Here is a 27,663-nt window from a genome sequence, read left to right as displayed (position 1 = left end):
CGGGAGGGACTCAGACTAGAGCCACTGCTCCTCCACAAGCCAATTGAGGTGGCTCTGGCATCTGGTCAGGATGCCTCCTGGTCTGAAAAATGGAAAGAAGAAAGAAAGGAAGGAAGGAAGAAAGGAAGGACGGAGGGATGGATGGACTGAAGGAAGGATGGAACAAAGGATGGAAGGAAGGCTGGATGGATGGAAGGAAGGAAAAAAGGAAGGACGGACCGACGGAAGGAAAGAAAGAAGGAAGGAAGGAAGGAGGGAAGGACAGATGGAAGGAAGGAAAGATGAAAGGAAGAAAGACAGGAAGGACGGACGGAGGGATGGACGGACGGAAGGAAGGATGGATGGAGGGATGGACGGACAGAGGGATGGACGGACGGAAGGAGGGAAAGACGGGTGGATGGAAGGAAGGAAGAAAGGAAGGACGGAGGGATGGACGGACTGAAGGAAGGATGGAACAAAGGATGGAAGGAAGGCTGGATGGATGGAAGGAAAGAAGGAAGGACGGATGGACCGACGGATGCAAGAAGGAAAGAAAGAAGGAAGGAAGGATGGAAGGACGGACGGAGTTAAGGAAAGATGGAAGGAAGAAAGACAGGAAGGACGGATGGACCAACGGACGGAAGGAAAGAAAGAAGGAAGGAGGGAAGGACAGACAGAAGGAAGGAAGAAAAGATGGAAGGAAGAAAGACAGGAAGGACGGACAGAGGGATGGACGGACGGAAGGAAGGATGGATGGAGGGATGGACGGACAGAGGGATGGACGGACAGAGGAATGGACGGACGGAAGGAAGGAAGCATGGCACAAAGGATGGAAGGAAGGATGGATGGAAGGAAGGAAGAAAAAAGAAAGGAAGGACGGAGGGATGGACGGACGGAAGGAAGGATGGAACAAAGGATGGAAGGAAGGCTGGATGGATGGAAGGAAGGAAGGACGGACGGACGGAAGTAAGGAAGGAAGGATGGCGAAGAGGAAAGTGCCCTCATCCACAAGATGGTAGAGAGGATGACAGAAGGTCTTACAATTCCCAAAAATTTTTCCACGACATCAAAAAAGCGGAGAAGAATGTACAGCAAGAATGTGCTCGACAAGTTGACGGAGACGCACAGCATGTCGCAGCTGAAGAACCTGCTGACAACAAAGGATGAACAGGTCAGTGCCAAGATGAGCGAGCTGCTGAAAGAACAAATGCAGAAGGCCTTTAAAGGCTTTGAGAACAGCCTACGCAAAAAGCTGTGTACAGCAGAAGTTGCGGGATATGCCACTTCGATTCTTGTTGTGGTTGTTACAGGCCTGATAATAATGCTGTAGCAGTTTGGTTTGAGAACAGCATTAGTTCATATTAACCAATAACTCAGTGGTTCAAATGTTGGGAACAGATTTGCTGAGTCGATTTATGTTCCTGCACTCATCTAGGGTCAGGAGCTTTGGGTCATGACCGAAAGAACAAGATCGCGGATACAAGCGGCCGAAAAGGGTTTCCTCCATAGGATGGCTGGTCTTTTCCTTAGAGATAGGATAAGAAGCTCAGTCATTCGGGAGGGACTCAGACTAGAGCCACTGCTCCTCCACAAGCCAGTTGAGGTGGTTCTGGCATCTGGTCAGGATGTCTCCTGGTCGGAAGGACGGAAAGAAGAAAGGAAGGAAGGAAGAAAGGACGGACAGAAGGAAGGAAAGACGGATGGGTGGAAGGAAGGAATAAAGAAAGGAAGGACGGAGGGATGGATGGACTAATGGAAGGATGGAACAAAGGATGGAAGGCTGGACGGATGGAAGGAAGGAAGGAAGGACGGATGGACGGAAGGAAGGAAGTCTGGATGGATGGAAGGAAGGATGGACGGACAGACGGAAGGGAGGAAGGAAAGAAGAAAGAAAGGAAGGACGGACAGAGGGATGGACGGACGGAAGGAAGGATGGAACAAAGGATGGAAGGAAGGCTGGATGGATGGAAGGAAGGAAGGACAGAAGGAACTTTGGATGGATGGAAGGAAGGATGGACGGACGGAAGGAAGGAAGGAAAAAAAGGAAGGACGGACGGAGGGATGGACGGACGGAAGGAAGGGTAGAACAAAGGATGGAAGGAAGGGAGGAATAAAGGATGGAAGGAAGGATGGATGAATAGATTGAAGGAAGGACTGAAGGATGGATGGATGGATGGATGGATGGATGGATGGAAGGAAGGATCAAAGGAAGGAAGGAACGAAAGATGGAAGGAAGAAAGTATGGAAGGACAGATGGATGGACGGACGGAAGGAAGGACGGAATGAAGCAAGGGTTGACGTACAGATGGAAGGAAGGCAGGATGGAAGGACGGACGGCTGGAAGGAATGAAAAAAGGAAGAAAAAAAGGAAAGATGGATGGAAGGAAGAATGGAACAAAGGATGGAAGGAACAATGGATGGTTGGAAGGAAGGAAGGACGTAAGTAAGGACGGAAGAAAGGAAGGAAGCAAGGAAGGATGGATGGAAGGAAGGACTGAAAGATGGATGGATGGATGGATGGATGGATGGATGGAAGGAACAAAGGATGGAAGGAAGGAAGAAAGGATGGATGGACAGATGGATGGACGGACGGACGGACGGAATGAAGGACGGAATAAAGCCAGGAATGACGTATGGATGGAAGGAAGGAAGGCAGGAAGGAAGGATGGAAGGACAGACGGCTGGAAGGAAGGAAGGAAAAAAGTAAGAAAAAAAGGAAGGACGTAGGGATGACGAACAGAAGGAAGGATGGAACAATGGAACAAAGAATGGAAGGAACAATGGATGGTTGGAAGGAAGGAAGGACGGATGGACGTAAGGAAGGACGGAAGACAGGAAGGAAGCAAGGCAGGATGGATGGAAGGAAGGACTGAAAGACGGACGGATGGATGGATGGATGGATGAATGGTTGGATGGATGGATGGAAGGAAGAAAGAACAGAAGAAAGGAAGGATGGATGGACAGACAGACGGAAGGATGGATGGAAGGAAAGAAGGAAGGAAGGATGGACGGAAGGAAGGAAGGAAGGAAGGATGGCGAAGAGGAAAGTGCCCTTATCCACAAGATGATAGAGAGGATGACAGAAGGTCTTACAATCCCCAAAAATTTTTCCACGACATCAAAGAAGGGGAGAAGAATGTGCAGCAAAGTGCTCGACAAGTTGACGAGGGGGCACGCAGTGGTATTGGTCACATTAACGGTAGTAGGAAGCGGCAGTAATTTCGAGGTGAAGAACAATAGGTGTCTGCCATACATTTCTATTGCAGGCCCCAAATAGTGAGAAATCACATCAGTGTGACAGAAGAAGAATAGATTACAGCACCTGAGTGGAAATATTTACTCTAACATGGATTTCCACCACAAAACGGCAAAGGTAGGACTGAATTTATGTTTTTAGCTTCGTGAAATTTTTTTTCATCTTCTTTTGCTGCTAGTTCAGTGAGTTTTGCACGTAGCCTGGTGATGGTACAACCTGTTTCAGATCCTCTCACAGTATCTCAATGAGATCAAGATTTCAGCTTTAACTCTCTCTAAGCAAGCTCTTGGTGGATTTAATGAAATATTTTGGGACATTGCCTTTCTGATTTCAGATCTGCTTCATCTTCTTCTTGGAAGATGTGCTGCATGGTAATCCGCTTTAAAATTTAAAAGAGCCATTATCTCACAGTTCATCTGCTAATGTCATGACATCATTTAATCTCCAAGCGTCTTCTTTTTTATGTTTGTACTAAAGCTTTAACATTGTGAAGTCTTGCAGAGATTTGGTTTCTTAATGTTGCAGGATGGTTGCATAGTGCTACCCTTTGTATTGACTTATAGCTGCAGTGCCAATCTGTCATTCAAATGAACTGCAGGCATCATCGTGACTCCACTGTGTGATAATTGCTGTTCTTGTTAATGAGTGAGATGACTGCTGACATTCCCTCTGAAGTCTTAACACCCTGTTCTGAGAGTTTATACAAAAGAAGGATTTCCATTAATGTATTTGGTGACACTTTATTTGAAGGGATGTGCATAAGACCAACATAATACTGTCATAAATATGACATTACACCTGTTATGAACATGAAGGAGTCTTCATGAATCTCTGATTGTTGTCATGAAGTGTCATTCGGCAAATGATGACACGTTTAGTGCAAAGATGACAATTTTAATGGACTTTGAATGCAAGTTTTAGTACAAATTTAGTACAAAAACTCATGACCACTCCTTCATGTTCATAGTGGGTGTTATGTCATATTTATGTCAGCGTCATATCAGTCTTATGCAGCCCCTTCAAATAAGGTGTTACCATGTAGCTTAGCAGCAGCGCTTCTGAAGTAGAGCTGCTGCTTTTCCACATTGAGAGGAGCCAGTTGAGGATTCGGGGGGTTTTGATTAGGAAGTCATCAGTATGCTACGGGGACGTCCTACCTGGATGAGACCCAGGACATGCTGGATGGATTGTGTCTCTTGCCTGAACGCCTTGGGATTTCACCTGGGCATCTCTGCTTAGGCTTCTGGCCCCGGATGAGCGTTTCACAACAGATGGATGTTAAATAAACAATGTTAAGATGCAGTCATGACAGTCTTTGAATATGTAAACATTTAAAAGGAGTAAGATAAGATGATAATCAAAATATAGGTTCAATAAAAAGTAAAGTTGTCGAAATTATTCAGTTTTTTTTAAATAAAAAAATCTCTTCATACATTTTGCAACCCTCGAGTTCATACGAGGCTCATTTAGACAGCAGCTGATGACTTGAGATTAAATGTTTTCTTACTGGGAGCCTTTTTAGTGCAGCACTAACTCTGTGGAGGGGCCTCTCTGGTCCTGGAGCTTCTTCAACAGAAGCTGAAAAGAGCTGTGTAAGATTAGTGGGAATAAATAATAAAAACCAACAAAACCACAAGCATACAAACATCAGAGAAAGCCTGTTTCACAAACTGCAGGTGTCACATGAGCTATTAGCTTTGCCTGTTTCAAAATAATGAGCTGAGGAGCTGGAACAGGCCCGCTTCATTAAACACACAATGAAGACTATCAATAGTATCTGATCAAGTGTGGATGGAGTTGTGTTATTGATCCAGTCCTATATTAGCTGAACTTAGATGCATACTGATGATAGATTATACAGATTAGCTCTTTTAGCATTTGTAAACAACACAGTTAGATATAATTCTTCCTAGAAGCTGCAAGGTCCTCTTGTGTTGAGCCTTAAGATTGACTGTCAACCTGCAAGTCTTAAATGTTGGTGTTGCTCTTAAACAGTAAAATATTAATACCTTCAGAGGGTTGTGCTAGCAAGAGCCTGTTTGTTTTATTCTCCGGAGTCTGTAGCAAAGATCCCCTGTAGATTACAAAAATAGCTGCATTTTCAAACCAGGAGGAAGTGGAGTGACTGTTCTTGAGCTTTTAAGGTGCAGTTCCTCAAAAATACTTTCATTTCGCTCCGCCAAACATAAAACATTCGCTTGAGCGATGACAGTAAAACAGAGCATGCATGTCCCTAATTTGCCAGCAAAGAGTCTGCAAAAACAACTGCCTTTCTTTAGAACGTTCCTGATGAAATCAGACGTTATATAAGCAGAAATATATTTTTAAAGCTATAAAATTAGCAGTCAGCCTCATTCTACTGCAAGGTGCAACGGATGTCAGCTGCGTCTATTTGATTGTCTGCTGCATCCTTATTACCATTTAAGTTGAGACGGAGAGTCTTTTGGCAAAGAGCTGTACACCTAAGAACTTAGTTGGAGTGAATTAATTTAAAACGGCAGTCAGACTCTGGCTCGAGATATTTTTAGTAGCTTCACTTGCCGAGGCTGCAGGGAGTGAACGTCCAGAGCTCAGACAGAAAGAGGTAAAAGGAAAAAAAAAATCTCTGCTGTTACCTTTCCTGCAGAGCCGATGAGAGCCCTGAATGAAGAAGCAGGAGCGTGTGAATTATTTTACTTCATTTTTTTTTTTTTTTACTTTACTCCAGCAACTCTCCCTTGGGTATTTAAAAAGCAGCTCCCACTAAAACCACAAGGTATAAAGACTGAAATCATTCAAATGTGTCAACCCAATGCCTCTCTCCTCTAATAACTAAATTACTAGAATAATTATTTTTTCTTAATTGGCTCATTATTGCAGCTTTGTCTGCTGTGAAGCTGCACCTCTCTATTATTATAAATAATAAGTCTTTTGTTATGGTGCTTACAAAGATGAATTATCCACATCCCAGAGACTGTTCCAGCAGGCGATACTCTTTATAAATCAGCAGCCGCTCTCAGTGTATCACATCCTGGTTTATCTTCACAGAAAAAGATAAGCCCACTAAGGTCTGAGGGAAGTGGAGGCTGGAGAGAAAACACAGGAGACATCAACACTTTCACATTCTTAACCTCAGCTCTGGGTCAAAAAAACCTGATGGTAAGTAAGGAATCATGGACGGGATTTGTTTTGTTGTTTTTTTTAAATAGAAAAAAAGAAAAAAATTTCCTCTGATTGAATTTTATAGTTTGTCTTATAGCAGAATGACATTCAGTTCTCTTTGTTCAATTGTTTCGTTTTTTTTACAATGCTATACAAAAATAGTTAAATCACCTGAATGTTTGTCCACTTTGAGAGCAGACCATCTCAAACTCGTATAAAACTCATGCCACAAAATCTCATCTGAAGTAAGGTCTGGACTTGAACACCCTTTAATCATGTCTGTGTAGCTGCGGCTGTGTGTTTCGGATTGTTTTCGTGCAAAGATGAGCCTCTGCTGCAGTTGCAAGGCTTTTGTTGCCTTTAGCGACTTATCATTCAGGATGACTTTATTTTGCATCACCATCCATCTACAAACCTCTGAGACATTCACATAACAGCCCGATTTGTATCGAAGGATTTTATTTAGATTACATGAGAGTGAATAAAAACGCAAGCCAAACATTTGAAGAGCATGTCAGTCGTCAGCTCCTTTTGTTGATTCATCACCTTAGATTTTCGTTCTTTCAGGTTTCCAGTTTCACTGACACATATGAAACTGTAAGAGGGCATGAATACTTTATAAAGGCACTAATGATGTCTCATATTTTTATATGAGCAGCATCTGAGCAGCCAGCAGGTCCAAGTGGGTCGTAAAGAGTATTCCCTTTCCCCTGTCTTTACCTTCACACAGCTTGACTTATTAAAGGCAGCTAGTGCAATTAATGTCACAAAAAAGTGAGCCTGCAGGGACTGCTGATGTTGTAATCTTTTGGATATCTTGGGAGACGAAGGAGAAAATTACAGCAGGAGTCTTAAAAGCTTAAATTTTTACATTTGTTTTTACTCAGTAATCTATTAATCATGCCATTTTTTAAAAAAGCTTTTAACAATATCAATCACTTATGAAGGGAGCTTGCACTCTGTTGTTTGCTCAACCTTGAACAGCCTCTTTATTTTGATGTGTCAGGTTCTTGAAAAGATGCTGACCCACCAAACAGTTTTGGCAATGAGAGACGCAATCCAATACTCAATATCCTCCCATCGTCACGCCAGCCGCCATGTTGAGACCGGACTATTTTCAGACCAACATTAGTGCCAATTAATTATTCATATCATGTTTCATGCTTGGAGTTTTGAAACATAAATTGGATTTTCTAGCAGGGAAAAGCAAAAAATACACTTGCTCCATTGTCTATCAATTGTTCTTCCCTTTTTCTTTTTTTGCAGAAACCTGTCATATATTACTAATATAAGAGCAAAGTTTTCTAGCCAGCTCTCAAACTGCCATTTGTGACATTAAGCACAAATCTGTCCAGGTGTTAAGATCTGCAGAAAGCAGCGACGGGATCCTGTCAGCCCTTATATATCATATATACATGCAGTACAACTGATTTATACTTTGCAATTCTGATCATATCGAACATCAACATCATTCAGAGGAAAAATAAACAGTAAGTTTGTGTTTTATTATGTTTTTGTGTTTCTTTTGTTTAAAGAAATCACATAAAAATCCACCTTAAACTTAATTTTGAGATATGGTCATTTAAGTTAGATTAGATCTTGACCAAAAAATTTATCTGCCTATATTACATGCAAAACATTTTTATGAAGATAAATTAAATCTGTAAACTTTGACACATTTTTCCATAGTTAGCTGAAGGCAGACCATATTTCTTTCCTGAAGTAATGAATTTTTGTGGTTCTAAATATTATGCAGTAGTGCCACTCCTTAAGTCACCCACTTAAAGTTTTCTCTGCGGTGTGACTGCACATTTACAAGGAGATCACAGGCAATGAACTCATGAGGAAGGAGGAGGTCACAGCAAACATTACGAAGAAGCAACCAAGAGGAAAGCTCTTGACGCTCATTGTGCTGATTGATCGTGAAACTTGGAGTGACATTTGCCATCAGCAAGTAACATAAATGTGAATGTAATGAAAGGACACAGGTCAGCATCATCACACGCAAGATACGCAACAATTTGAAATGGAAATCCTCAGAAACTTTATACTTCTTCTCTTCATTTTTGTTTCCACCCACTAGTAAGCCTTAAAACATTTCCATTAGGCAAACACTTTTTGTTATTCAGTAACTATAATTTTGCAGGTTTGTTCTGAGGAGTTGGTTTCTCTGGGGTGTTTCTCTGCCCTCTTATCTGTTTCTCTAATGCAGGCTTGCAGTGCTCTTGATTCAAGGTTTCAACCAGATATCCTCACATGACATCTATTCAGTGATATTTAATCATATCACTAAGCAGGTTGACCATTTGAACAGGACAGTGCAAGATTCAGATTTCTTCTTTCTATTGGCCAATTAATGAAGTATTTCCTTAAAGGACCTGAATGTAAATCTAACAGAATAAAGGACTCTTCTACTCTACTGAACAGACATTGTTATTTCAAAGCTCTCCATACAATGGAAGTTTACTTTTATCTTTTGCTTCTGAATGCAGCAGAAAACTACATTTATTATTTTTTTTCTTATCTCTGTTTCCACCGTTGTTTTCCATCTTGTCTGACTGAAACAACCAAATGTTTTGTCACAGCTTCCTTGAAAAATGTGCGGTTTTACGCTGATTGCTATTTTGTCAGAGGAAATATGATTCACCATTGCACTTTGAAACCACAAAATCAGTTTTGTTGACATGGGACATTACTGAAATCTGATTGTGTTTGGGCAGAATATGGGTGTGGAATTGCTAAGTGGTCAGATCTTCTGGGTTTTTTGTTTTGTTTTTGTTCAGTATCAAGAAAAAAAAAATCCAAAGCATTTTTTTTGTTTACTAATTTTGATGTGCATATGTTTGCAATCCAGGGTCTACAAAATAATTTAAACTAAAACTTGTCTTCTTAACATCAGTAGCAAAGGTTAAGATGCAAAAAAAACAACCCCTGTATGAACATATAAGCCCAAAATTATTCATAACCATAGCAGATTTAAGCAATAAGTAATTGTTCAATCTCACCCAGTTTTTTTTTCTTTTTTTCTCTTGACTGGTTGTAACTTTTATGTTTTGAACTTCCAGAATTGAATTCATGAGAGAATCGTTCATGGAAAGTAAAGATTATGGTGATGGCAAGGAGGCCTTCCAAACTCAAAGACTTGAAGCTCGTTGCAGCAGATGAACGGTGAAGAATCCAGTGGAAAGATCCACAACACTTGTCAGCAATTATGTGAACCTTTTGGATGCTGTAGTATGACTTGCAAGTTATTCATAGAGAATTATGTAAATTATTTTTGACACATTGCTTTTTATTACAAATAATCTGTTGCCAGATGAAACAGTTTTCTATGAGATTTTGGGTTAAAAATCTCATCTACTTTCAGAATGAAACCATCAAAAAGACATGCTTTTTACCCCAGTTGTTTCGGCTTTGACAGAAAAGCTCTTCTTCTCATGATCTGCTGCGCTGCTACTAACACACTAAGGAGAACCCTTTTTTAATTCAATAAGTACAGTCATGATTCCAGTTTTGATCAAATTAATCATCCTCGAACAAACTGGCTGATCAGTGGGTTAAAACTGAGATCATTGGAGTTTGTTTGTTGGAGGTTTTGCACTGAGAGAAATCAGTATGCAGAGAAAGAAGATCCCTGATGTCCTGCCCTTGGGTAATGACCCGGACACCTCTAGATGCTTTAAAGGAAATTAATGAAAGACCTTGGACTGCATTCAAACAAAGGAAACAAAGGTACTTCTAAAACTAAACAACTTTGCAACTTGTTAACACTTGAATAAATATAACATGAACAAGAAGCAAAATAGACTGTTTGTTACATGAGGTTTAATTTATGCTCGCCCAGTCATATGGTTTAAAGTAGGTGAAGGTTATTAACTCTGAAGAGGCTTGAGCAAATCAAGGAATCTCAGCAAATACCTTTGAAACCCTGGGATTATCTGGATCCCAGCATCAGGCTTTCTGTGCGGGAGTGTCTGCTTTCCTCCTAATCTGCGCCTTCATTTGTCGTGAAAACCCTGTGACACGAATCCAGCCGAGACTATCTCATTTTTCTTCAGAGGGTTTTGCTCAGTGTGCTAGGCCGCAGAGAATTTTATGAATGATAATAAAATGTATGAGGGCAATATATAACACAGTGTGCACTGGTTCTTATTGTTCCCATGAGACGACTGAGAAGACATAATAGATTTTGGATAGCCATATTTTGGATGGCTGTTTGGCAGAATTATGGCTCCAAAATATTTATGTAAGAAAACATAAAGAAGCTGAGACAAAGAAACAGAGACAGCATTTGTGTCTTCAGGTGGGGACAGAAATGAACTAAGTTCATTCTGTGAACAAGAGCAAATGTGTGAAAACCTCAGATCTTAAAAGCGCTGCTATTTTTAAATATTTGAAACAAAAAGAAGTTCCTAAAAGAGAAACAAAGTATTGTCATGTGAAGCAATGATTTCTTTGCTACTCTTGTACAATCTACTGCATAGTCCTTCAAACAATAGACTTTTTTGACTAAAGACAAGAAACCCTACAATTGAATCATGAGTTCATAACATATTGAATGAATTAACAATTTAATCAAATTTTATTTCGAACAAATAACCACTGAATGCAAAAAAGTTGAAAAGAAACACGATCCAAGGGCCGCAGTACATAACCACAAAACGCATGTGAGCTAACAATCAGAAAACTTAGCAATCAGGAGACTTGTTCACTAGATGTTCTCCTGCATTAAATTAATTTGTTCAGGGCCTAACTGATAGATACATATAATTATATATTTCATATGTTTCCTCATTGATACTCCCACCCCTTTCTGGGCTAATGCACATGTGACCAATATCGACCGCTACTGAGAAACTTTCACAAAAATGTGACAGCTTTATAACTCTAGTAACACTGTGGATAAAAAAGTAGAGTAGAATTACAATTCCTCAATTTCCAAGGTGAAGTGACCGTTAGCTGGAGACCAGCACCTCCTCACCCCACTAGAGACAAGGGTGTTAGAAAATGGATGGATGGATGGAATTGATGTATTTCAGCGATTCAGCCATTGCGTTTATAGTCTTTTAAGTAGAACAATGATTTTAGGCTTTTTGTAATTATGTTGCAGCCTCCTGTTGAGAAGGTTTATGTCATGAACTGAAATTATTCTGCAGATTCATCGATAGATTACCAAGAGAAATGCTGCTATTTAGAAGAACTGTACTTGATTGGCATGCATTCCAGTACTGACTAATTCAAAACAAATTCCTGTATTTGCCTTTCCATGACATGTAAACCACAACACGTCATAGGATTTATGGATTAAACACTGGGATTTACCAATGTTTAAAGGCACTTTAAGTGCCTTTGCTCTAATATAAGAGAACAATGTGTTCTGTTTTTACTGCTGCTGCCAAGCATAAAATTATGATCTTAGTTTGAAAACAGCCATAAATGCTTTTGGGCTAACGTTCATGCATAGGTGTGGATTTAATTAAGAAATTATGATAAAATAACTATTGCCTGTGGTTAATTTAAGATCTTTTCCAATACTAGAAATAGTAAAAAACCCAGAATAAACCATGTCACTACAAATCTTACTTCTGCTTTTTCCCAATTGTAGGCTGAGGAAAACATTTCCTAAGTCCTTCGCAGCGTGGAGCTTAGAATTTATTAGACAGGTATGTTTTTGTTTTTAAGAGGCTTAAAATAGACCTTGTTATTGCCTGTGCTTTTGTTTTCTTTGCTGTGAGTGCATAGAGGAACCACATTCCCCCCTCTTGGGGTGAATAAAATCAATCTGTCACTCAGACCTAAAAGTATAATTAATGCTTTGGAACTGAGTCATTGAAAGGATAAGAGTAAGCCAGCAGAATCTGTTGCATGGTGAAAATATTCCAGCAGTTTAAATTTGATCACCACAGGTGGTTTTCAGAGATTAACTAATAGAGTCAATGTTTTCTATACTGGGTACAAAGAAACTGAAAAAATGTCATGCTCATGTATTTAAAATCCTTTTCTCTTAAATTAAATCCAGTGGATCTAATTATTTTCAAAGTTACCTAATTACAAATTAAGGTCGATGTGTTTGAAAACAGCATTATGAAGTCCAAGGATACAGCAGACACGTGGGATTAACATTGTGGAGAACTTTAAAGCGTGGTTAGGTTATAAAGCTGCATCCTAATCTTTAAACAGTTCACATAGCACTGATCAGTCAAACCAAACACAACATGGCCGTTCAAATGAACTAATAGATCAGGAAAGGATTTATCAGAGAGGATCTGGGTTATGCTACTACTAATTATGCACTCCTGGAATCTGACATTTATGGAAGAGTAGAACACAGCAACAAGCAATTAATAAATTAATTAACCAATGAACATAGTAAATTAAAATGAGCACAGTAATTTCCATTCTGATGATTAACATTTTTTGAAGGTCAATTTTGTTCACAGAAACGTCATAATTAATTTTATTTATGGCTTTGGGTGTGTGTGGTTTTTGTTTCTGTTTTATTTGTTGCTTGTACTTGTTGGTTTATTTTTATTCTGGAATGTTAATTCAATTACATTCCAGTTCCAGTGTTACAGGTTTTCCGCTCCTCTGATGCCAACTTTCTGTCTCCGCCATCAGAACCAAGAACCAGACCTGGGGTGACAGAACCTTTCATATCTTTGTGGTTGTAACATTAAAATATATGAGAAAGTGTGAATACTTCATAAGGCACCACATAGTCTGTTTGCAGCTATTATGTGAAAAATTGAATAGAATCTCTGTCATCCTCAAATTTAACACTTACTTTTGTTTAATCACTTTCTGACAAGGTACAAAAGCCTCTGGTTGTAGCTGCAGCAGTGTGTGTGTTTGGTTGTGTCACACTGAATCAGCTCCCATCCATAAATATGCAAATAGGAGAGGAGAGAGCCACTGGGTGTTTCACAGTCTCGTTACACGCCAACATTTGGACCTCTGAGTCAGTCAGCAGTTTGTCTGCTGCCAGCATTGGCAGCGATTCCTCTGAGGCCATTTCAGCCAGTTGTTGTGATGGCTGCGAGAGTTTGTTCCATCTCTGTTCAGTCAGGGGTGGTTACTACAATAACTACGAAAAACGGGTGTTGTCAAGTGAACAAAAGTCCAGTGTATTTAGCTTAAGGGACTTCATTTTCCAGGGAAAAAACAGAACCATAAGGGAGAAGCCATTTATTCTGCCTCACTTCATATTTACTCATGTGTTCTCCACTGATTTTATCCTCAAACTTAACGGCCCTCATGTGACCTCTCCACTCTGGTTCCCTATCAAAACATTGACAGTCTAACAGCCTCTTTTAATAATCTTCAGGATCTGCAAACAGGAGCTCCTTTCTCCTGCAGGACCATCTCTTCACTTTTGAGTCATAAGCTGTAACCTCTCCATGGCTGTGTAAATTTACCTCGCCCAAGTGTAAAACATTTATGCTGCTTGCAATCAAGGGTCAGAGCCCTGGGTTAAAAGGATTTGAGGCAAATGAGGGGGAAACGTTCACTGGGTGGTTTTCTAAACCAGCCACCTCGTTTCGCTTTGCACGCAACTGAAAACGACCCGGTTCAGCCTGACTTCACTCCCGGGCTGAGAGCTTTGCGTATGTGTCTGAGTTGCCGTCAGCATTAATGCTATCACCAAATCTTCCCTATCTGATGCAAATTTTAAAATACATTAGTCCCTGCACCAATACGTGTTGCCATAGGAACAAAAATAAATTCCCGTCAGAGGGCAGGCAGGTGATGGAGGACAAGTAATGGGTTTTGCTTCGAAACCAGCACCTGCGAGGATTTTTCTGAGGCTGTCACATACGTTATTTGGGTCAGCAGGTCACAAATCACCCAACCGCCTTAAAGAAACACCCGACATCATGACACAATCTGTGTACCAATGCAAAAGTGTTATGTGACATAACTTCCAATATGTGGGCTAAATCTTAGCCAAGTGTCTGTACATAACAAATGCTGATGGTAAAAAAAAAAAAAAATTAATAAATTATGAAAAAATTGATGGATGAGACTGATGGTTCATCAGCTGTCTGAATTGATGGAGGCTACCTTGATATGTACAGGTTGATCCAGTGATGGAAGAAAGAATGGATGGGAAGTGGATTCATGTAATAAATATCAGGGGAGCAGGTTGAATTAATCTATAAATCAACAAATCAAAAAATGAGTGGACTGGTGGTTTGTGAGATGAATTGAATCAATAATAAATACTCAAATGGACAGGCGACACAAGAGAGAATGACTGTCACGATCAGTCAGAATTTCAAGAATATAATCAAAATAAACCAAAGCTTAAGACTTATAAGGCATTTTTAAAACTAGTTTATAGAGATTGTTTAATTCTTAAGGATGCAGAGCAGAGTGATACACAGATTGGCCTTTTTGATCAATCACAGCAATCCCAAACAGGCTCATCATGAATTTGGCTCCACTGAGGTTGCATTAGAGAACAGAGAACGAATCATTAAATTGCTGAATACCTTTACTAACCAAATGCAAATAAAGGATAATTTAAGTGGCTTTTGCTTCGTTCTGCTTCGTCTGCAGTCAAATATGATTCTGGTAATGGTCGATGTTGATAAAAGTTAGAGTGAAAGCTTGGGCTGGCTCTGCACCAGCTCACATGCTACGATGCTCAATCTGCTGGCTGCTTCCTTAACAATTTGGCATCCAGCTCCTATTTCACAACAAGTCATTTATCATCTTGTGAATGTCATTAAATATCACCCTGATCTTTTGAAAACAGCATTGTAACTCATGGACACAAGAATATATGAGTCATTTTCAAACAGAACTTTGAAAACATTGATCAACATTAGAAAGTTTAATTGCATTTATATATATTATACCACATAAATGGTACAACAGAGAGATGAGTAATTACCACAGTGGTCAGTAAAGCTCTATAATTACAGAAACTGGGCAGTGAGGAGGCGTCCTTCACAAGTTTATGTGGATTAAACATGGAGATATTTCTCTTCTTGCTCATTTGGGCTGGTAGGAGTGTCCCGTCACCAGGTTTCAATGAAATCACAGTGCAGCTGAGGAGTAGGAGCCAAGTGTTATGATTTGTTAACCGGCATCCAGAGATATAATTACCCATCTAGATCATATGTCGAGGTGACTGCCTTCCAGCAGTGGGACACATGGATGATTTATCTTACCTTAATTCAAAATCTCACATTTTTTAATGCAGATGGAAAAAATATTTTGCTGTAAGTCTTCTCTCTCATTTTCTGCTTTTTAATTTTGTCTCTTTCAGGCCACAGAGACACATTCACTCTGCAGCGTAAAAAACAAAATGTAGCCACTTTTCTCCAAAGTGAGAATAATTTAGCGTTTGCCGCTATAATTACTGACTGTGTTTTTTATTTATTTTCTCCCATTTTCATGTTAACACACATTGATGTCCTAGGGGCATTGTACGTCCACATCTCCAGAATTGTTCTTAACAGGAAAAAACAAAAAAACAAGTGGCTGGACTTTGTAAGGATTTTCCATTAATAAAATATTGCACCTGCTGTCAAGTCTTGCATGGTTGGAGAGGAGTTTAGGTGACATGAGGCTCGAGGGGCTTTAAAATTAATTTTTAGTTTTTCAGGGAATGAATAGTGACCAGCGATGTAATAAACATGGCAGGAATAAATGGTTTCTCTGCATTAAAATAGTTAGCACACTCCTACTTAGCCGTCATTCATTTTCTGAACCCAGGGGGTTATTTGATGTCATGTATTAAGTAATAAAACTCTTTTCCCTAAAATAAACTGTGCTACCAAATTGAATATTGATATGGAGTTACAAGGATCTGTCTTTGCTGGAGGGAGTAAAAAAAAAACATGTTTCCCCCTGCAATCTTTGCACTTGGTGTTGAATATTTCATTAACTTCTTGAGACCCAGAAAAGCCCCTTACAGGCACTCACTTAAATTTAGGACATTCTTAAACTTGTGGGGGGTGAATGGAAACAACGCTGCAGGGTGTCACACAGGCAGTGTACCTCCACAGACAGACACCCTGCCATCTTCCCACAGATACTGATCTTTTAATTGTTGCACAAAATTAAATCTCAACAGATTATTTGTTTTAGTTTTGTTTTATAGCAGAGATAGGCTTGACATGAGAACAAATTTTGCTGGACAATAAATCGTCCTAATCGTTATTGAGATAAACGATAATGTTTTTTGTTTTGGGAGTATTTGTAAGTAATTTACTGATAATGACATAATAAAGCAAGTTCACTCTCTCAAAGACCAACAAACATTAATTTTGAAAACACTGGAGCTGGAAGACGTTCTTCATTTCCAAAATAAAAACAAACAAACAATGACGAGAAACAATAAATAAAACAGAAATAAAAAACACACACACAGCTGAAGCCATAAATAAAATGGATTGTGATATCAGTAAATAAAATCATCAGAATGAAATCTATTGAGCTCATTTCATTTTACAATGCGACTGATTGATTAATTGTTCCTTGTGACAGACATAAGCAGAGATGCTAAGGCCTTCCTGTTAATTAACAATATTCAGGCAACATTCTGGTTACAGGCTGAAAGGATCATTTGGGAACTTTAATGTGGCGTGTTGGATCAGGTGCAAATCTGTCCCAAGCAGGACCTCTTTAAAAAAATCGTCACCTCGGTTTTATAGAGGCTGCTTCTGCAAATGGTGAAACGCCGTTGCTAGGCAGTCGATGGCTGAACCGAAAGCTGTTGATGTCCGTTACGTCTCAGCTGGCACCGCGTTTCTGCTTATGATGCCACAGATACACTCACTCCATTGACCAGATCAACCTTTTTTGTCCCAGTTGTCAGCATCACTGCCTTCGCTGGATGCTAAATCTTATTACAACCTGACCTTGAGGGTCGTCCAATCGATGGTTTTCTGGGCTGGATGTGGTAGAAATAACCTGGCAAGCTGGTTTGAAAAATGTTTCACCAAGAACAGAAAGAGTTGCCACAATTAAGGCACTAAGCGGTCACAATGAGGTCTAAATCAATAGGTACTGTTTCATTATCTTGAAAGGAAGCTGCATGATAAGTGTGTGGCATCACCAAAGGTGAGTTTCAAAAATAAGAGAATGTTTTCTTTTCAGGAAAGTAAATGCCTGAACCAAGGCAACTACATGATCTCTTCACTAAAGCTCATCTCACACCCAGTGTGCTGCCTGACATGGGTGAACTGGCCGATTTGGAAATCAATGAAAACCAGCAATTAGGTGTGTACTTTTGCTACAAAGACAGAATTAATGACAAAAGTTTATAAGGATCAGAGAACGTTAGAAGAATCAATATGTTAGAAATATAGCAGTCCACTTAGAAAACACTAGCAGAACTTTGGAAATTGATTATTCGGCATTTACTCAGCTGTAAATGCCGAATAGATCAGCACATAAACCCAGGACAGTTTGATTGTGTTTTGCTGCTTAGCCGAGTGAATGACAGATCGAAATGAACTTGTTTTATGTGCCAGCTGAGCACTCAGAAAAGTGTCGCTTCCAGATGGATCATCCTCTTTAAATGAGTCTGACGACTGGTCCCAAGCCTTGCAACACCGGATAGAAGACAGGCTCCAAAGTAACTGAGCTGACATCAAAGGAGGCAACGTTTGTGCATAATGTCTCCTCCCACAGAGAGCAAAGACTCCATGTTTGACCCAGTTTTTGGATTTTCTCATCTGGACCTGCTCTTCAAAAAAAAGAGCATCGCAGCAAAACGAACCGGCCATTTAAAAGGCACATCCATAGCAGCTGGATGAAACTAGGTTGCATCAGATACTTTGATTCAGGCCCGATGACACCTCATAGGTGAATTAGGATTCATAGTTCTGCCATTATTCCTTCAATTTGCTGTCTTTCTTCTCTTTGTCTTTCTACTCCAAGCTCATCTCTCCATTCGCGGCATAAAGCTTGAAGTGATGAATCCCTTTTTATTCTTTGTCTTATTACGTCCGCTCTGCCTTTGACTGATTCACATCCCGAGCAGCGTGCGTTGATTTTATATTCTGAGGTCAGTGAGGCCGAGGAAAACAAGAACAAGTCGGCTGATTCCAAAGAGACGTGAATAATCATTTCTGTTTTGCTATACTGTCCTCACTCAAAGTGAGGACAGTATACCAGCTGTTTCTAAGACAGGAACTGGGTTAGAAATTCACTGGGTTAGAAATTGTGAAAAGGAATTCTTCCTTTTCACAATGCAAAAAGAAGAATTGTCATTCATGCTGTGGTTCCCTGATTCTCACCTTGTTTACTATTGAAATTTTGCAGAGCATCTGACAATAGTATAAAAAAACCCAGCTGTTTTTAATATTTTCTTTAAGCTTTGAACATGCAGTTGATGTTGATTCATGCTTCTTTCATTTTACCTTCTGATATGCTGTTCCAGTAACATATAATTTTCAGCTCCTTCCCACTGAATTAAAATTAAGTTTTTTAATAAATCATCAGTGTAACTGTTTGAACGGGCTAAAAGCCTCCTAGGTTTGTGACTAATTAAAACCCGATACTTCAACCTTCATGCAAACATGACATGCAATTATGCATAATTGCTGAGCAGAAAATGTCCAGATAGCGTTATCTGAAGGAGCAGCTGCAATGTTTCTCCACAATAAGGAGAACTAAAGAACAATTTTACCCTCCATGTACAGAGAGTGTCAGAGAACTGCACTCCTGGCTGTATTTTCTTTCAGACAATTGAAGTGGTGAAAAGTGGGACATAAAGCCAAGCGTTTTGAGAGGCTTGGTATTTTCTGCACAGTAATCTTATTTGGGACCGGTGTTAGATGACCACTCTCCACACAGGGTTGCATTAGGGAGCCACTGGTTTGGGTTATTTTTCAACAGTGATTGTTACCTTATACACTATTATATACAAGGGAATGAAAACACTCTGGGAATAACCTGATGAAAATACTCAAAGACAAGAGGTTCAAGATTGAAATCTGAAGAGTTATTTTACTGACTTGGTTTTGGATGACTGTGGAAATTTTCAAAGCAGTCAGCAGGTGAGAGGCAGGATAGAAAATTAATAGTTCAGTCGTAATTTGCGGAATAAAGACTATAATTTCAAACAAATATTTATTTAGAATAAACAATGCAATAGGACTAACAAAAAAGTGTCTAGTTTTGTCAATCATATAAGGTGACGCTGTTGCTCAAATGTAATAACCATTCACACAGACAGGATTTAGTTATTAGCACTTATTCAAAGCATTTCATGAAGACGTTCATGTTTACTGTGCTAAGTAATGTGTAGTTCTATTTGTTTAAAACTTTAAATTAGCCTTTTTCTTGTGCCATTTTTGATTTATGAAGACTAAAGCACAGCCTCTACACCCGTCATGTTTAGGAAAACGTGTTTCCTAAAGGAAACACGAGTCTCTTTTCACGTGATGCCTGTCAGACTCCATCAGAAAGATGGTCTCTTTTGACCATTTTATTGGGTGGATAAATCTAATTTATTCACCTGAAACAACTGGCAGGCATTAATTACCATTTTAAAGACCTGGGGAATTCCAATTAGTTTAGCAAATTAATGTATGGACTTCAAAATGCTTCATTTACATTCATTTGAAGTGAATTGTTTTTATTTCAGCATGAGATTCGTCTTCTCTTTCACCATGTCTCCAAACCACACCTTGCTGCTCTCACTGCTGTTCTGTACACCTTCCCTTTCATTCTTGCTGATAACCTTTTATTGAACATAACACCGGACTCTTTTCATAACACCATTTCCTCCTGTTTGAACATGTTTCTTTATCTCTTTTCCACACTCTCCATCAATCTGGACCGCTGATCCTCTACTTTCTTTACATCTACTCCCCCGTAGCATCACCGTTCATCTTTTGCACACATGCATTGTGTCTTGTTGCAAGTAAACTAGTATTCCTCAACATCTGGATGAAATTGTGCTCCTGAAATGAAAGGTTACTGTTATAAATCTTTATGCAGGCTGCCAGAAAGCCTTTAGTGCACCATACTATGCTAAAGAAGTGATAAAGTGTGAGAAGAATAACTGAAGGAGTTGTTCTTTTAGATGGTCAGAATTGCTCAGCTTCTCTAGAAAAATGTGCTTCCCGTCTCAGACATTTCTAGAGCCTCTAAAGATACTGCTCTGAGCGAGAGCAGGGCACATCCCTGGTGATGCTTAAGATAGCTGGCTAGAGGGCAGTTTTTATGTCAACATGAAGGAGAAAATTTGTGTTTTGCTGCTTGTTTTTTTCAGCTTCCTTTGTGCTCTTCCACCATGAAAAGATCCAACATGAGCTTTGTATGTTGCATAGTGCTTGAGCTATGGAGTCATTGATCCCTTCACAGAGCGTAAGTTGTTTGGTTGTTCTTCCCTTATAAAGCATTTGTCAAAGACAGTTCTGAAATGTTTAATGTATTTTCTTAATTTGGTATTTTTGTTGCCATGCTATTTACTTTCTGTTGCTCTGCAGGAGAGAGCAACTCCTTCTTATCACTTCTAAGTATAGGCTTCATTCATAAAGCTTTTGTTCCCTCTATTTAGGAACCCTATAAGCATTTCTTTTGCGTACAGATCTCTCTAAAACGTGCTGAAACAATATGCATGTAAGGAATATCTTTTGCTCTTTCAGACTGCTTGTTAAACAAAAGGAGACCCAGATTTTTTTATCATTATTTTCATTTGCATTCTAATCAACTAAAGTAGCTTTCTTAAATTCTACAGTTTTAGTTCTAGGTTCATTTTCTTATGAACTGATAATGGGCTTTATTTATACCTCTTCTGTTTCCATAGGACAAGTATAAAGGTTCTTCTCAGAAGAGCCATAAATCTCCCAGCATTATCATTGACCCGATTGAAGTGCAGATTGTGCTACATGCAAAACTCTGAAACAACTTGTCTGAGCAGCGTGAGCAGTACATTCCCAAAGCAGCGACATTTTATTGTTGATTTTGGGCCATCTTGTAGAAGAAAAGGCAGCATTGTTTTAAGAGCTATTCACAGGAAGTCTTGACGTGACTTCAGCAGGTGGCCCGCAGCAGCTGCTGTGGGGAGCTTTTCTGCCAACGGAGGGATTTTGCTGAGTGTCTTTGTGGTCTGTGATGAAGTCTGAGGCTTTCAGGTTTACTGCACCCAGGGAGCTGGATGCTGCCCCATTAATCCCCTTACACTCCACCCAGGCCTCATCGTAGGTGTCAAATCTGAGAGAGCCATGTAAAGCTTTAAAATAGAACTGCAGTCTGAGGTATTGTATTAACTGCCTCACCATGTTTGTTTTGTGGCTTTTTATTTCCAAGTGTCTCATTATTTATGATGCATTTTCTTACTAATTATAGAGGTCCTTGTTAAAATCCAACATATTCTGCAAATACCCAAATTCTCAAGGGAACAAGTGGCAATTAGCTGTGTTAGCACCTAGCACTGCAATCTGTGGGAGCATCATTTTCCCCAAGAAGACTGAAACATTCAGCACCTTGGACATGCTTTTGCAGGGCGGTACGTTTACTTCCTTTTTTTTTTAGCCTGTTCATGAGACAGGCTGAATTGATGTCAAGTGGCAAGGGAGGAGTGGCTGTCCTAAATGTTTGCTGGTGGGAAGAGGTGTCAGCTTAAAACAGGGAGGACGAGTCACAGTTGTCAGGGATTAAGCATGTCATTAATTGTTGACAAAATAACCGTGGATGAGAGAAAAAAAAAAAAAAACACCACCAATCACCTGCTGGGCAATATATAAAACATGAAATTCAATTTAATTATTACATAATTAAGCAAAATGTGGGAGGAAAACTTACAAATTACTGTGAATAAACAGGAACTAGCTTAAGCCAACAACGCATACGCACAAAACAAAGTCCAAATTGAAAAGTTTCCTTTGGTAGTTTTTCCAAAGTTGTTCTACTTTCATCCAACTGATGGCTTCGTCCACTTCCTGTTGTTGCGTCAGTTCTTCACATGTAGGAAGAAATGAAAGTGAACACTGAGAAATTACTGGAAATCTCAATTGGATCTCAAATATGTGACAATGCACCAACACATTAACAAACATTTAAAAAACGCTACCAGCTGTTTGAGGGGCATAATTTTAAACTTGTAAAACTGTGGCTCGGTTTTATCTAAATGTTTTTGCAGCAAGCACCTCAACAACACGCATCAATGCATGCCTTATCATGCACAAGCATGAGCCTTATCAGCCTAAATAAAGGTTTCTATTCAGAGGTGGAAAAGTGGCTCCAGAATAGAAAAATAGCATAACATACGTATGAGACTGAGAGTTGACGCTTATTTTTATTTCTTTTTTCTCTACAGAGGTTGTCTGTACTTGTTTATATGTTTTTCATTCTCAATATATTGTAATCATCCTCTAAAATGGATCTATGACAGGAATAACAATGTAAATATCAACAGAACTGTGGAAAAGAGTGTGCTAACACTGGGATTTGCAAATCAAATGTTGCCTTTAGGAACTTTGGGTATTTCTCAGAAAATGTCACCATGTTCCAAAAAAAAAAGAAATCTTTTCTCTGAAAATTGTAACGACCTGTGAAGCTATTTTACAACTTTAAGATACATGTTGTAGAAATTTTAACAAAGTGGAGCAACATTAGAACATTCTGCAAGATTCAAATGCTTTTATTAACAAACACAGAACACATCTTTCCCTGTACTGGCTGTCGTTTTGAACACATTTCATATCGGAAGATGTTTATTCTAATGTAAGTCTGATTAACTTTCAAATAAATAAGGATACATGTCAGATACTCTAAGTATTTGGTCATCACTTTACTGCCAAAGAATGGCAGATTTTTTTGTGTGATTCTTATGGAAAGGTGAAAATTGTTGTGATCTTTGGCAGAAAATGTTGTATAAAAAGAGGGAAGGTGAGATTTTGAAGACAAGAAACATGCCTGTTGTTATTCTTCACAGTTGCAGTTTGGATTGTAATTTTCTTTTCATCTCCTCAATTTTCTCTACTGCCCTGCAGGAGCAGCGTTTTGATCCCTTGCAGGCTGTCACACCTGTTCCTCGTCTCGTCACACCCAGCACCAAGCTGTGCCTTCCTTGGATTTTCTCTCTTACCTGATTTGTGTTTGCCAGCTGGATTATACTCAGATCAATCCCTATTTTCACTGAAGAGGTAATTGATCGTCTTTTATTATATACCACACATCAAACTGTTGATTTGTTAGCCTGCTCTTAACTGTGTCTACAATAATATATATTTTTGACATATCAGGGTTGTTAATTATAGCTTGGATATGAAAAAAGCACTATGTGGAAAGTATTTAAATAAATCCTCTTCACTCAACAAAATTGCTCCATTCACTGAAGCTGAGTTTAATGTGTTGTGTTGAGGTCGGATATTAATGAAAATCATTGTGTAGGAAAATTACATACGTTTTGTGGGTTGCTGCTGTTGAAGCAGTCTTATGTAATGGAAATGCTCTGCACTGTGCAGTCTGCATGTTATACAGTTAAGGCATCATATAGCACACAAATGCAGCATTATTATTTATTTATTTAGACTTTTGTCTTTTGTGGTGCAGGAATACGAGGGCTTAATAATTAAATTATTAATTGTCAGCTATTCAAGTAAAATAAATGTTATGACAGCATTATTCAACATGATTTATGCCAAATTGTACCAAATAAACAAAAACTAAGCTTCTAGTTGATTTTCTTGGCTTCAAAACACTTAGAGTGACTTCACCGTTTCTGGCCTATCAGGAATCCCTGACATCAGCCGGGTGTTTGGAGAAATTCTCTTACCAAACATCCCTGTTCTGACCAACAGAGACCTTTTGTGTTAAGACGGCTACTTGTTGTTGATGTGTTTCATTTTCACTATCAGCAAGAGCTTGAAGTGGGGTGTTGTGGTAAATTTCTCGAACAGGTTGTGGGTCAGGAAGCTAACAGCCCTGAGAAGACTGAAACTGTGATGTTTTTTTTTTGCAAACAGGAAATCAATAGATTGCCTCTGTTCACAGCAGGACATGAGACTCAGCAGTCACAACGCTGGCCACCCTATCTCAAATCTGGGTCACACGGATAATGTGGAGTTTAATACTGTAAATGCATTTTACAGAATTCAGTAACATGCAATATCCCACGATTAACATTACAGTTTTACTGCTATTATTATTTTTTTCTTTTTTGAAAAGGGGAAGTCACTGCTTTTGTGAATGTAACTTTTTATAGAGTCAAGTTGTTCAAAATTACTTCCAGAAATAAAACTAATTGTATTACATTTGCATCTTCATTTTTAAGGAAAGCTGTGTTTATTTGAAAATGAAGAGATTAAATGGGGAATCACTGTTATGGAAAGTCCACCTCTTCCCACTCACTGATTCACCTTTTCCTTAGAGTTTCAGTTTGGTTTTTTGGTTTTTTGGAATGACGGTAACATTTTTGGTTTCACATAATAAAACATATCCTGTGAGGAAAAGGTTCTGATCAATGTGTTGCGATCCAAAGTTTTCATTCTGTCCGGTTGAGCAGTCCTCCAAGAAGATCTCAGCAGTTCATCACTGGGGCTTTTTAATGACCAAGTAATAATAGTTTTGAGCTTAGTTCAGCAGACAAGAGGATGAGGAGAGAGACGATGTCTTTCCTCATTAAATTGTGATCATGGTTCATTGCACTGTTCTTCATTAAAGCAGATGAAATAGCCATATAAATTTTCTTGTACATCAAAACAAAAAGCTTTATGTGCTTTATAAAACCCTCTTGTGTCACACCGTGGCCCATCCAGTCTCCATCACTCACCACCTACATGTCATAAAATAATATATACATATATGCTTTTCACCCATGAAAAACATAAGCTTCCCATTTCTACAGGATGTCTGAGGTGTGCACCTTTTTGGCACCCAGCATACATGGCTTTTTGAACAGTTCAGCTGATAAGACTCAAAACATTACCAAAAGGCACAAAACACTATTTTCAGAATTTAACAAGGTTACTATCAGTTGTTTTTGTGTGCATGTTAGCACTAATTTGACAATATTTTAAGAAATTGTGACTCTGAACTGTCAAGGATTTATTCCTCTTCTTAGGGGATTACTCAAGCATGCATGAAAGAATCAAGGTAACACTCCCAGTGTGTTTTTGATGAGGAAATAATTATGTAAACCTCAAAAAAGTAGATTTTACATGATTCTGACCTTTTAATAAAATTAACATTTAAGTTGTTAAACAAGATCCATCAGGCTTTACCTCAAATGGAAGCTAATGGCATAAATATTGAGGTATAAAAAAATGTTTTTATTATGCATCTCAAAGTGATGTAGGAAATCATGTCTGTGAACTTATTCTTTTACAGCTGGACAATTTTAACGCTGAAGAAGCTTGTGTAAAACAGAGTGTGTTCTACAATCATATAATTGTCCCAAACAATTAAACTGTGGCTGGTACAGACTAACTGCAAGCATGGGGTGACAGTGTTGTGCTAAGAATTCACAAATAAATTAAACAAACAATATATACATATAAATTGATATAATGTTTGTAAAATATGCTGTAATGGTGCCCAGGCAATTGTATGCAAACAGGCGTTTGTGCCTGGATACAAGTAAATCCGTGGTATCACTTTCATAGGTTGCATTGTTTTTGATTCGAGACTGAACAGAAAATGTTCAGTGAACAGCAGAATCTGGTTCACACAGCTGAAGCACTCTGCACTTCACTGGTCATTCAGCCTCAAATGGCAAAATCTGACAAGTGTTTACTGAAGCGTTTCTTTATGTTCACATTCTGCGGGCATTAAACTAAGTCTCACTGAACCTCCTGTCACATGATTCAGAGGTGCTGCAGAAATGCATCCCAGGAAACCTGAAAAGTATTGTGTGAAGAGTGTACAGTGAAGCCCCAAATTACTCAAACCTCTGGCAGGTGTAGCTTTAAAATAACCTTGAGTTTGACACTTTCAAGTAACTTCAACTTGGTGTGGAATTGCTTTTGTTTCAAAACCGATACTATCAGATTTTTTTTTTTTTTCATAGTTTGGGAGAAGCTTTTCTCATTAGTTGTTTCAATGAAAAAAATGCTGAATTTAAAAATGCCAGTGGTGTGAGTAATTTTAGGGTTAAATGTAAGTACATCAAGTCACTGCAGGGACATCTGAAACCCTTTATTTCAATTGTGCACTAATGCCTTCAGTGTGTTGACAGAATTTATTTTTCTCAGCGTGCGTTGAAATAAACTGCATTCAGAAATAAACTGCATTTAGACGTCTGGAAACAAAGTTAGGCAAGCGTCCCCCGCTCTGGTTCACCGCACTATAACAACATTTGCTCAGACTGCTTTGTAATTTAAACAAACAAAAAAAAAAAAAAACTGTTGGAAGGGGTGAACTTTCATTATCTAATTGTCAGCAGAACTGATGTGTTAGTTTACGACATGTGCTCTACGATGATTGATTTTTCCATCCATGGCTTGGATCATGTTCCTTACGATCTCCCAGGTGAGTGGGAGTTAGCGTAGGGCGGCCATATGGCTGCAGCCTTCCCCTGTCTGTATTGGCTGACCTCTATAGCTAACTCAAGCTGACAATTTTCACAGCTCAAGTATTTTCAGTTCTCCTGCCATAACTGCCTCTCCATATAAATGTTTGCCCCAATGTTGCCGTGTCGTTTTGTACAATAATTAACTTACCGAGTGTAAATGCCGCTTTCCCGCTTCCATAAAACATGTGAGTGTGTAAAGTGCACCGTCTGTGACACCTTTCAGTATAAATGATCATCCCTGCCTTTGCTCAAAGCTCACGCCTCTCACTCTGAACCCTAAACAACAAGATAAGATACCTCTCAGATTGTACCGGATCAAAGAGTTATCCTTATTTGTTTCATGAGTGTCTTAGAGTGACAAAGAAAATATTTGGCCTTGACCTTACAATAAGTTCAAAATTCATTGCAGCAAAACTGTCTCACAATGCAAATATGGAAAACCAGAAGCTTTAATTTAAGTGCATTTATTGAAAAGGGGATTAAAACATGTCATAAAATATTATATATATTTTTTCTTAGTAATCCAAAACTTTCTGTTTTTCTGAGGTATAAATGTGAACATATAAAAGTGACGCAGTGACTTCAGCATGATTATATTTTTAACTGAAACCCAATTTTTACCTTGGAAAGCAAAAAAAAAAAATAATAAAGCAGAAAAGAGAGACAACACCCCAAGAACACAAAAGATACAGAAACTGGACAGAGGAAGCTCACAACCAGAGGAAGACCTACTGCAAACAACCCTACTTTGTGTTGCCTTACAATATTCTTGTATTTGTATGTGAGGAATTTTTTGTGTGTGTTT

General features: G+C 39.0%; 1 protein-coding gene across 5 annotated transcripts; it reads left to right on the top strand.

Moving 5' to 3' along the window:
• On the top strand, window positions 1–9,658 carry LOC129372240 (cylicin-1-like). Of its 5 annotated transcripts, none has more exons than XM_055049369.1 (5): window positions 1–3,352; window positions 6,263–6,373; window positions 7,643–7,866; window positions 8,133–8,364; window positions 9,442–9,658. In XM_055049369.1, exon 1 carries the CDS (start codon window positions 90–92, stop codon window positions 996–998), a length of 909 nt encoding a protein of 302 aa, XP_054905344.1. In that variant the 5' UTR covers window positions 1–89; the 3' UTR covers window positions 999–3,352; window positions 6,263–6,373; window positions 7,643–7,866; window positions 8,133–8,364; window positions 9,442–9,658. The 5 variants fall into 5 exon arrangements, with proteins under 5 accessions (XP_054905344.1, XP_054905345.1, XP_054905343.1 ...); XM_055049370.1 differs by lacking the exon at window positions 9,442–9,658 and adding an exon at window positions 8,589–8,745 and having other exon boundaries at window positions 8,133–8,458; XM_055049368.1 differs by lacking the exon at window positions 9,442–9,658 and having other exon boundaries at window positions 8,196–8,745.
• Window positions 9,659–27,663: the final 18,005 nt, after the last annotated feature.

Source organism: Poeciliopsis prolifica, unplaced genomic scaffold, assembly GCF_027474105.1.
Source record: "Poeciliopsis prolifica strain line A6 unplaced genomic scaffold, Auburn_PproV2 SCAFFOLD029, whole genome shotgun sequence".
Lineage (NCBI taxonomy): Eukaryota > Metazoa > Chordata > Actinopteri > Cyprinodontiformes > Poeciliidae > Poeciliopsis > Poeciliopsis prolifica.
This window is presented reverse-complemented; position numbering and strand designations above follow the sequence as displayed.

Coding starts and splice junctions, on each gene's coding strand:
- LOC129372240 (XM_055049369.1), top strand. CDS start 90: ATGGAAAGAAGAAAGAAAGGAAGGAAGGAAGAAAGGAAGGACGGAGGG.